This window comes from Styela clava, chromosome 10, assembly GCF_964204865.1.
Source record: "Styela clava chromosome 10, kaStyClav1.hap1.2, whole genome shotgun sequence".
Lineage (NCBI taxonomy): Eukaryota > Metazoa > Chordata > Ascidiacea > Stolidobranchia > Styelidae > Styela > Styela clava.
The window spans coordinates 8,228,319-8,240,753 of NC_135259.1; the positions used below are offsets into that span (position 1 = coordinate 8,228,319).

Below are 12,435 nucleotides of genomic sequence, written 5' to 3' on the forward strand. Positions count from 1 at the left end.
TAATACTAAATTTATGACATTGTAAAGAGATTTAATGTAATTATATATTCAAAAATATCCCATGTAGTTCTGAATTATTTGTTTATATAAACAGAAATGAAGCAAATATTATGAAAAAGGCATATTTTTCAGGGGGTTGAATTTTTGCTTACGTATATGCAAATGAAAACGTATTTAGAAAAAAATGCTCAACATTATAAGCTCCACACCCACCTGTGTATCAATTTTTATGTCATCAAGATTATATCTAAACAATAAAAGAAACTTTATGTCTCAAAGGGAGGTTAGGCCCTGCTTCTTCCAGACTATATAATATATATATATATATCTATGTGACTGCCATTTCAGGTCATACATGAAATTACAGCCGTACACCAGAAAACTCTGTACTTGCAATTCGTCGATTAACTGCATCCCAACATGGCAATCAATTTCAAGACAATAATCTTTCAAATCTGTTTACATATCTACTTCATGAAAGAAACTTGCTGCACGCTAGCACGAATTCTAATATAATTCGTGTGATCAGACGAAACGTGTATACTCATATACGAGTGCAACAAAGCTTTTGAATCACATAGAATATTCATCTTTATTCTTGCCGCCAGTGCCAAAGCATAGAATAAGACTTAGTAGTTTGTGGCACATAGCTCCAACAGTGAGTTAAGTCAAGAAAAGAAAGGATATCAGTTAACAGTAAACACTGAAAAATCATCTCAAATGAAGAATGTCAATTGCATATACAAAGCTACTAATTAATATAGACGCACAAACCAGTTTTAAGTGTGTTCTAGAATTCATGCTGAGTAAATATATATATGTATGTTTTTTATCTCATTTTTGATATTATTAATAAATTCAATCAGTTTAAACTGATTTGTCTCGAGAGGATTTGGGTATTTTAATAGAATCTAGCATTAATCGACAATAATGTCACTACTTAAAACTATATTTTCAGAGCGATTACTATAGCTTTAAACTATTTCCGTTTCCCTGAATCATAATAACAGCGTCAAAACGACAAAATAGAGGCAACAGGCAACATCAAAATAAAATATTATTTCATCACTTAATTTTAATATATATATTGCATACATTGTGTTATTTTCAAAGTATTGCTCATGCAATGAATACTAACCATTTTGTTTTATATCCGTATTGTCATTCATAAAAGTCATAGACAATTTGTTCTTCAGCCAGTAGAAAAGTATTATTTTCAGGAAAATAAAAGCTATCGAATGATGTCCATGGATTCAAAGGTGTGTACAACAATTCTATATAATATTTAACTTAAATCTTCAAGCTATTTTCGTCTCTCACGTACTTGCATTTTCATATGTTGCAGTGTCATATTTCAATTTTATTTGCCTATTTGAATTTCATATTACGTATTTGTAATATTGTTTTGCAAGATTGTTTACAGCATTCAAGCATACAACGGAACAGATCATGACAATGTTTGCAGATATATTGCTAAACATGACGATGGCCGTCAAGTAAGTATTTATTTCAATTTTATTCAATTCAAGGTAATCAAAATGAAGATTTTTTGTCCAAAATCTACTTAGAAACACTTCTTTGCATAAAAAACAAAAAACAACAAATTTAACAAAAAGTGAAGACATAGTGAAAAAGAAATACATATATTTCCATTTTATTTTGATGACTAAATGTTTTTAGAACCCTGACGATAGTTTTTACGTTTTCGACCTGGGAGAGCTGACAAAACTTTACACGCTTTACAATAGTCTACTACCTCGTGTTAAGACTTTCTATGCTGTCAAATCTGCTGCATATGATCCTTTATTGAGTGCATTGATGGAATTAGGATCTGGTTTCTATTGCGCCAGTCAGGTAACACTATTTTAAAGTATTTGCTCCAATTATTATATAAACGATGAGAATAACAGCGAATATCTTAATATTTTAAGTGGAATACATTTCAACTTAATCCAATTGAAAAATTTTACTAAAATACACAATTGGCATAAATGCATTTCTTTTCTCGATTTTGATGCTATTCCTGACTATATTTGAAGAGAAGGAGGAAGTGAACCTTTCTGTAATATAGTTCTTTGACATGCGTTGCAGGAAGAATTGAATCAGGTCAAAAGGCTCGGAGTAAGGCCTGAAAAAATTATGTTATCAAACCCGTGTAAGCAAATATCGCATTTGAGAACTGCAAAGGAACACGGAGTCAGCCTATTAGTTTTTGATAATGAATACGAACTAAGAAAGTTGAAAGAATATTATCCAACTTCCAGGTAAAAATATTTATTAAATACAGTATTAATGAGCTTTGAGTTACTGTTGATTATTTGTAAAAATAAGAATTGACAAACGTGTTAGTTAAAAGATTTCAAGATTTGGAAATTATCATCATGTGAGTCAAAAGGATCACGAGATATGGAGCAATTGGTGACCGTACATTTGAACCCACGGACATTTGAACCAGTACATTTGCACAGGTATATCCGCAGGTTCAATCTATATGTGGGTGCTAAAACCCGATGGGTTAGGGTTAGTATGGGTTCAGATATCCGTAAAAAAATGTTTCCATTGGTGCAATAGTATGCAGGTGCAATTGTCGTGGGTTCAAATTACGGGTTCAAATGTCCGTGGGTTCGAATGTGATGGAACCGGAGCAATTCGACATTACTCAAAATAAAAATCTAAGGATATATGATATGGGATTGCTGTCATCCATAATTAAGCAAATTATATCATAATATCTCGAGCATTTTTTTTTTCTCAGATTGTTATTGAGAATATCTGTCGAAGAGAGTGAGAAGAAAAAAATGTATAGTACTAAATATGGAGCCGCTATTTCTGATGCTCGTGAACTTATACTTATGGCCAAGGGACTGGATTTGAACGTTGTCGGCGTGTAGTTAGTAATTTCATTGAATAATAATAACGAATACAGACAAATCGTGAATTGAAAATCCTTATTATTAGTTATTAATATAAGTTATTAAACCCATTAGAGAAGCTAATTGATATTTGAATGCTGGGTGTGGAATTCCAGAATTCTGTTTTGTTATGTATCTGTTCGTTTCTTTAATTAGCCGATCAATATAAATTTGGACAATTTCAAATCAGACAAGTGAAAATAACATTTCGAAAATGGTAAGGAAAATGGAAGAAAATCGAAAATGGAAGTATAATCGCAAAATTAGACTGAGATGGGGGGTTATCATTTTTCAGTTTCCACGTTGGATTGTGTACCATCGATGAATCAGTTCATTACCAACAAGCATTCGCAGATGCAAAAGAATTATTCGATTTTTCTGAGAAAAATGGAGTTTCTTTGAAGTTGCTCAACATTGGTGGTGGACTCAGGTCAACTAATTCTAACTTGCGGCAGGTATGAGAGTGGATATTAGACGTGATTTAATACCAATTGCGTTATATTTTTCATTCCAACCTACAACTGTGTTGAATTAATTTTTAATACATTTATAACAAAATTTGGTTTTTTGAAAGGGATCTTTAATTACGTATATATAATAACTTGACCAAAACTAACAAAAATTTTCTATAATTAAATAGGGAATAGAACACAGTTGATTTGATATACTACGAAAATCACAAAAAAAATAAGACGGTGTTTTTTTTTTATGCCACTGCATTATTTATTGCCACTCTCCAACAAAGATACGCTGAGAGTTTTAATTGCAATGCCTGTTAACGGATTCATTCAAAAATACAAGTGATTTTCAATATGTTCTATTAATTTACGCTAGGAGGGTTTGATTACTATGCACCTGTAAAAATTTGTCGAAAATCGTATAATGGTTGTTGGGTGATCAAAAATATAAATCTAAACATTTCTTAATATTTAGACGGTGTCTTCAATCAATTTGGCACTAGAAAAATTGTTTCCTACGTCGAAATATCCTGACCTGGATATAATCTCTGAACCAGGTGGATTTTTCTCTAAAACTTCTTTCACATTGGCAACGAACGTGATAGGAAAAAGGGGTAAATCTTTTAGTATATGAACATTAGTAATTTGTTCCCTTTTGATTTTTAGTTGCCATTATTGTTGCCATGGATTTTGTAACAATAAAAATGAGAGTACTCAAATATATAGACACGAAAGCCAAAACAAAGTAGTGAGGTTATGCAATCTGTCACAGTAGACTACCGGTGCGGCAATATTCACGAATAGCGAGAAACCAATAATAGCCTTCTAACAATAAATACAATCTTTAACCAATGGAAAAGCAATCGGCCATCTAGTCAATAAAAAAAGTAATTTTTCCATAACAATAGGAAGAAAAATATCAACAAAAACAACAACAACATAATGACAAAATGATTCATATGTATACTTCGTGTAAAGCAAGAGAGTTTATATTTGAGTCTTCTGCAGTCTATAGGTTTTAATGTGACTCAATGTGTCTTTGTTCGATAATGTCAGCCAACCTTTTTTCACCTAAGGGAAGAAAATTAAAGAGTGAAATATTTGGGCTTTGATTAATCTCGTATTTAAAAAATACATCAAGTTAATTCAATCACGATTTTCAGCACGCTAAAACTGCCCGATAATCAATATTCCAAGGACAGGTTGTTGTGTATATATTGTCAACTTTTAATGTTGCAATCTTATACTAGTGAAAATAGTACTTTGTTTAGAGTTTAAAGGAAGCGATACTCAATACCACTACTATTTGAACGAGGGAATATATGGAGCATTCTTATCCACGTTTACGTTACCTAAAGAGCTAAAATACTTCATCATGTCTAAGGTAAACATTAAACGTTATAGCTACGGTTATAGCTTTTTGATGTTTTAAAATAAATAATTCGTTTTTATACTCCTATGTAAAATTATGCTGTTGAAAATTAGCTACTGATAATAGTATATGCGTTGCTAGGTTCAGTTATGACATTGTTTAACCAGGTGATTCAAAACTCGTTACCCTTGAATCATATTACCAAAAACTCAAATACCCCTTTTATCAAAGTGAAATATTCAGCGCGCAATTCATCAACTATACATTCATAAATACAAGAAGAACGTCCTGATTTAACAAAATGGTGAGAACTGTTTAGCAGTTATCAAACGACCGAACCAACAGATATGGACGCATACTGCATCCCATATCGTTGCTAATCATGAGCTTATTTTGATATTTTGTTTTAATGGATGACATTGCAGAAATGCTACTTTCTAGCATAAAGTTGAATGACATTAAATTAAAAATGTTAATTCAACTTGGAAAGGATGCGATATTTATGTTGGAGGCCAACCCACATTTTCTTATACCCGTTGATACAATAAAAGGGTAGTCAACAATAAAGTCAACAAATTTTTAATGACAATACGCCCATTGCACATACATGTGGCTGCTAAGCGTTTTAGCTTACATCAAGTACATCGAAGAATTGCTATTATGTCTCTACCAACCACGCGGCTGGCTACATTGTGACATAAGGTTCAATTATCTTTGCACCCACGTACATTTGCACAAGTAATTTGCACCCAGGACAATTACACCTGCATACTTTTGCATCCACGGACATTTGCACTCATGAACAATTGCACCCATACATTTGCACCCGCAGATTTTAGCGCCTGCATACAGATTGCTCCTATGAACATTTGCACCCATGGTCATTGCAGCCATGGATATTTGCACTTATGGACATTTACGCCCACGTACATTTGCACCCACGTACATTTGCACCTACGGACATTTGCACCCATGGGCATTTTCAACCACGGACATTTGCACCCATGTACATTTGCACTCTCGGACATTTGCACCCAGTACAATTGCACCCGCGGACATTTGCACTCGCGCATTTTCACTCGCGTACATTTTTATCCTTGCACATTTGCACCCGCGTATATTTGGACCTACGTATATTTGCACCAACGTACTTTTGCACTTGCGTACATTTTCACCCACGTTAAATTGAACCCATGAACATTTGCACCCTCAGATATTTGCATCTATGAACACTTGTACCCATGGAATTTTGCACCCGTAAACATTTACACTCATGGATACCAGTCTTTGAAGTAAATGAGGTTTTATTGCCGTATGCCGTATATATATATATACTCATTGGTTTGCTTTATTTCATCGAAAGAAATGAGCAACGGAAGAGGGATAGGAATATAACTCGCAATGACAGTAAAACGTAGCGACTCTACCCAAGAACACGGGCTACCTAAAGTTTGTTACCCGTCTTCATTTCGAATATATATTTATGGTTGGTAATTAAAGTTTGTCTGGAACACGGCTAGTCGCGAACACGGCTGTGGATGCGTTTATGATGCGAATGCATATGCGTGAAAATGTTATGGGTACAAATGTCCGTGGATACAGATGTGCATAGTTGCAAATGTACGTGGGTGCAAATGTGCATGGGTGCAAATGTACGTAGGTGCAAATGTCCATTTGCGGAATTGTACATGGATGCAAATGTACGTGGGTCAAAAGGTACGTGGGTGCTAATGTTCATTAGTGGAAATATGACTACAAGTGTACATGGAAGTGTACATGACTGCAAGTGTACATGGGTGCAAATGTACATGAATCCAAACGTTTGTGGTCGCAAATGTCCATGGGTGCAAAAACTGCAAATGTGCGAATGCCCGTGGGTGCAAACGTACGTGAGTGCAAATATTCGCGGCTGCAAATATCCGTGGGTGCAAATGCCCAGGGTGCAAATGTACAGGGGTGCAAATGTAATTGGGATGCAAATGTCCATGAGTTCTAATGTTCGTGGGTGCAAATGTCCGCGGGTGCAATCTACCCGCGGGAACTAAAATCCATGAGTGAAAATAGGTGCAGTTTACGGGTGCAAATGTGCTGGCACCGTGACATAACAATGCTTATTAACTAGATCAGAACATGGCAAGTTCAACTTTTTTCAAATTACACCTGTGAGGTGATTACCCACAGTTTGGGAACAACTGTTCTAACTCAAACCCACTACTTGACTCAAAAGTAGTTTAATAAATTACGTCCAAGCATACCGGTACGTTATTTCTCACAGTCAATCGAAAAAAGATCCGCAACGAATTCCAAACTATGGGGACCCGTTATGAACTGCGCAGACAAAGTGATAGATAAAATTATTCTTCCTGAACTTGACATTGGTGATTGGATATTCTGGAGAAGTGAGTTGAAGGAAATATACAGAAAATTATGCCTAGATATAAGTCATTCCAGCTATTTACTATTGGTCGTTTATCCTTCATGTGAAATTTCAATAATCCCTTCGGATTTTTGAGTATCAAATAGAAGCTATAAATATTTAGATGATTCAATAATATCTTAATATTTTTAGTTGTTTAACAAAAATGATAATCTCATATTCAGCAATACTTAAATTTGTTGTTTATGTTCAGATATGGGAGAGTACTCTTTTGCATGCAGTACCAGATTTTGTGGATTTGGAACAAAATCATTCTATAACGTAATTTCCAACAATGATTTGTAAGTTTCTATCTAGGACTCTAGGTGATCTAATTTTTATCATTATATTATCATCAATAACAGAAGTAAATTGTGCTCACCTAATGTGATAATTAATTTCATGTGATAAGTTGTTCCATATTGTATCACTAATATCATTTTATTAAATTTTTCTAATTTAATTTAGGTTTCTATTTCAACAATTGCAAAAGGAAAAATCGTCTTGCTTTATTTTTGAAAAATGGACTCCTTACGAAGAAAGTGAAAAAGTCTTGAAATTCTAATTATTAAAAAAGTGTTCTCAAATCGTACCTAATAGAAATGATACCTAGAATAATATGCAGTGAATATATATACCTATCTTCTATAAAATTTATATTCTTTATAAGTTATTATTATAATATAAACTGATGACAAAAATCGTGTCCTAATATCATGCAGTCGTAATAGCTGTGATGTCGTAATATAATTTAAGATGTCCAATTAAATTTAAAAAACAGGACGCCTATCTATGTGTACCAGTCTCTACTAATTGCCAAAGACGATTTTAGCTGAAATCGTCAACCATTGTTGCCACAACCAGGCTACAGAATTTGCCAGAAGCAGAATACTGCTGCAGCGGCGGGGTTTCACAATTAAGTGTGTTCGTTCAAAAAAATTCCGTGTGCGGAAAAGCCACGCAATACATACAAGAGGTTCGGTAATATGATGACGCCATTAAAGAATATTTTTTTACAGCATAAATGTACGGATTTGTACAGTTAAAACAGACCTTAAGTCGAAACAACAGCTTCGACTCCACAAACCCCTGCACCAAGACATTATAAATGAAAATGAATAAAACAACTTTTATTTTGCTTTTTAAGTAGCAAAATAAACACCTTGGCCTGACGCCTGTATTATTCATTCATTTATATTTGTTTCACTAATACGGTACAATTTCCTCTGCCACCGGGACCTATCTACCATACCCACAGACGCATTTCAATCGAGGGCTTAAGCACAATACACTACAAAGTGTAACACTCGCTGTCCTGAATTGGGATGGGTTGAATGACATCTGTTTACACTGCATGGTTATGATGTAATTACAATAAGTATGTTTTTTATTTATTCATACCTGTTTCACTAAACGGTACAGATGCGTTCTTACATAAATGTGCCACCGGGACCTACCTACCACGCCCACAAACTCATTTTGATCAAGTGTAAGAAATGTTCCCTCATTTTAATTATGGACACTAGGTCGTATTCTTGAAATCTTACGCTATGTGTATTTCAGTAGTCTTGCCAGTCTTGCGATCATCATTTAATTTTATAAGCGCTGTAGATTCATACTTGATTGAATGAACAGACTTCTATCTAAAATTTGATACCAATAATTAATTGCATGTGTCATTTCCATGCTTTGTGACATACAGTCCCAAATATATTTGATTGAGCCAACTTGGCTGTCTATACCGACCAATTTTCTGGCATCGGTGGGTTCTCCTGTAGGCCGCTCTTTTTTTTGTAATTAAGTGAGCGCGCCTCTGCCATTGAGCTCTGAAATTTTGTTATTTGTAAGTTTTATTTTTCATGTTTGTTTTATTTATTCAGCTAATATTTGTAGTGGTGGTCATATAAATATATTAAATTGTGTATAACTGCCGGAATAACTGCAATACTGCAATAAGTTGAATCAACAAAGGTTGAATGGTCTATTTGGGATCAGGCTTTCTAAGCGTTTCTGGTGTTGCCACACATTAAATTACACAATATCACTCTATATTCCCTTTTGGTGATAGCACCAGTTATTACCTACATCAAGGTCTTCAGTAAAATATACTACAAAGTCTACCACTCGCTGACTCGAATTTTGATGGGTTGATTGACATCCGTTCAGACTGCGGCGGTATGCTGTAATTACATTTAGGTAGTCACTTGCTTTGTTGAAGCATTATTTTTCGTCAGTGCGTTGTAATCTTGCACCCCAACCTTGATTCGTAAGCAAACAGGCCGTCTGATTTGTCAGTTTTATGATCTGTGGTACAGCAGTGCTTTTGCTCTTGCAGCTGTAGATGCGTCGCTCGATGTGGCTAAGGAAAATGCAAACTGTAAATTATGACAATGAACTGCCACAGAAGATGCAAAACAATAGACTGTACCAGTGATTCCCAAACTATTTTGCCTCGCGACCCCATTTGGATATTTTTCAACATTCCGCGACCTCCTTCAAGATATATATATATATATATATATGCTAAATTTAAATTAGTAGGCCTAGATCCTACAAAAGAAAGGATATTAAACATCAACATGTTTTCTTCTAAATTGTTACCTTGAATCAATTCAAATACTATCAAATATTTCGTTATCCCAAAAAATAAATTTTCTGTAAATGTCTTTGAGTGCACTATATGTGATGGATTAGCTTTCGACCAAAAACACAGGGAGTCATAATCGGTCTAGGGCCTAGGCGGTAGCAGAAAATACGGTAATGGAAATGCTTAACCCATACTTTCATGTTACTAATTTCAGAAGTTTGCCTTCTGTAGACTCGGCGCGGCGGTGTGGCCCATCGTGCTAAGCGTTAGGAATACGCTCGCAACTGCACCTCTGAGTGGGTTCGCAGGTTCAAATCCCATGCGGGAATAGTTATGTGTCAGAAGATCATTAAGTCCATGCTTCCGAAAAACAAGTAACTAGCTAATCAAGTAACTAGCTAATCCCGTACCCGACATGGACTGGTAACCGGACGAGAGGCCGTGGATCGCCATGTGGTTAAGCCGTCTTATCGTTTTTTCTCTCCCCGGGATAAATAACTTGTTCTAACTTATTTAGTGTTTAGAGAAAAAATAAAGAAATTTGAATAAATAAAGTAAGCTTTCATTGTGGAAACCCTGATGCGGCCAGACCCCAAAAAGTGGTTCGCGACCCCAAGGTTGGGAACCACTGGAATAGACGGTGTTGGATAAAATCCAACACACTGTAAAGAATGATCACAGCTGCTAAGACAGTATCGATGCGTATAGTAGACATATCCGTAGTTTAGTTATTGAAATGTTTGCGTGCGCCAAATAGTACTATGCCTATGATACTCCCATCATGTTCCTGGCCGATGTGTAGGCCTTACAGTGATTGGTATTCCATGAATATCAACCATATTTTCACACCTATTTCAAGCTCATCATTCATGATGGAAATAATTGCCAAGTTATGGTCTCATTAATTGTTTTTGTTATGGGTGGGCCTAATCGTGGAATATGTTGATGACGCTGGCCTCAAAATAGATATGCACTGGTTAGGCAAAAAAGGAGTTTAGGCAGGGGGCCATTTTGCATCAAACAACAACTCACACTTCTTCGTAATCGGTTTGTAACTTACGAATGTAGCAGACTAAATAACTCATCTTTCGTTTATTTATTGTAGAAAACACATTGACAAAAGCCGTAGCATGGAATAATTGCACTTATATTTGACAATAGCTACATTGTATGCACTTTACTAACAACATATTAGCCGCACATCGGTTAAATGATGCTCACCACAAATTAAATTCTAGTCTAATATATATGAAGAAATCATGTCAATACAAGTTGATGCAGCATTTCCGTACTTATCAAACTACAAAATTGTCCCCATTTTTATTACTACAATTGCTTGCTATCTGTTTCTGCAAACCAATTTGGATTTGACATAGGATATAGAAAAAATAGTTTAGTGAGTTGTTTTCTTATGTCGGTTTTATCTCAAAACTAGTATTATTCGCGAGTGGCCTTTTATACGCCAGACAAGGTTTTACGATTTTCAGTCGTTGAGCAATATTTTCCATGTTAAATTATATTGAGCTGTGCGATTTTACGATATATATCTGGTCTTTGAGGTCTGCATTTATTTCTCCGATGGGCCGCTAGTAAAATATTTTCTTGGAGGAAACGCACGGATTGAATTCATAATTGCCCTCAGTCGGAGCTGGTGATACAACGATGCTCGGTCCATTTTTTATTTTCCAAATCCGTGGGTGTTCTTCAGATGTCATATTTTGCGGAATATATACAATTGGTGTCACATATGATCTGTTGAGACAGCAGACTCCAGCACAACCATAGGCTGAATGTACGATACAGATGACTATACCAATCAATCCGACAAACCCAATGACACCGTGTAAAGCGATAACGGCGTTCACGGTATCAACATTTCTAAGCATCAGAGCAGATATCACCGACAAAATAGTTTGAACACCCATGCTTGTTGCAGCAATGACACTCATGATTATGTTTACATTATAAAATCTTTGCGACGGTCGATACTTAATTGCAATTGCGAGAATTCCAGATGTCATGGTGATTAACCCACACCATATTCCTTGAGCAATCCAGGTATAGGTGTAATTTATACGATATGGAACCAATTTCTCATCCCAATTCCGATAATATGAGAATGTGTTCAACCCGGCATATGTCACTGTAGAAACACCTAGCAAAACTGATATAATCCCCAAAATAACTTCTGTAATTCCGAGTTTAAACAACGTGAAAATAAATCTTTTCTTCACTTTTGAATCATCATTTTCTTGAACATCAATCTGAGGTATGTTGATGACATCTGTCGCCTGTCCAATTTGAGACATTTTATCCAACATCTATTTAGTTCTAAGATATTGGTGTTTGAACATTTATATTTATTCAAACACTCTTTAAACTTGTATTACTCAGACCGAAAATGCGGTTTCCAGTCGTTTGTCAGACATTCCAAGTCAAAAATTACGCCATCGCAGACTTTGCCAGAATAAATTTCGCCACGTGTAGTCACGATTATTTTCGATGCGATCTTCTTGAGAGTTTCACTTTCATACAGTTCATAAAATGGGATTTTCTCACTCAACAATACAAATGTCAATCAGGGCTGTTCTGGTGTATACAGGAATTGGTATATTTTCAATGGGATAACCGTGTACAGAATATTTTAGTACAGTGCGATAAAGCAAATCAAAATACTTTATTAATAAACC

At 35.1% G+C, this 12,435-nt stretch overlaps 1 protein-coding gene across 3 annotated transcripts; it reads left to right on the forward strand.

Moving 5' to 3' along the window:
• Positions 1-1,182: 1,182 nt before the first annotated feature.
• Positions 1,183-9,040, forward strand: LOC120337928 (antizyme inhibitor 2-like). 3 transcript variants are annotated; one of them, XM_039405839.2, is made up of 11 exons: positions 1,183-1,259; positions 1,413-1,496; positions 1,681-1,854; positions 2,092-2,264; positions 2,756-2,890; positions 3,208-3,367; positions 3,846-3,927; positions 4,642-4,754; positions 7,018-7,141; positions 7,373-7,460; positions 7,627-9,040. In XM_039405839.2, exons 1-11 carry the CDS (start codon positions 1,239-1,241, stop codon positions 7,721-7,723), a joined length of 1,251 nt encoding a protein of 416 aa, XP_039261773.2. In that variant the 5' UTR covers positions 1,183-1,238; the 3' UTR covers positions 7,724-9,040. The 3 variants fall into 3 exon arrangements, with proteins under 3 accessions (XP_039261773.2, XP_039261771.2, XP_077973368.1); XM_039405837.2 differs by having other exon boundaries at positions 3,846-3,984; positions 7,627-9,039; XM_078117242.1 differs by lacking the exon at positions 7,018-7,141 and having other exon boundaries at positions 3,846-3,984.
• Positions 9,041-12,435: the final 3,395 nt, after the last annotated feature.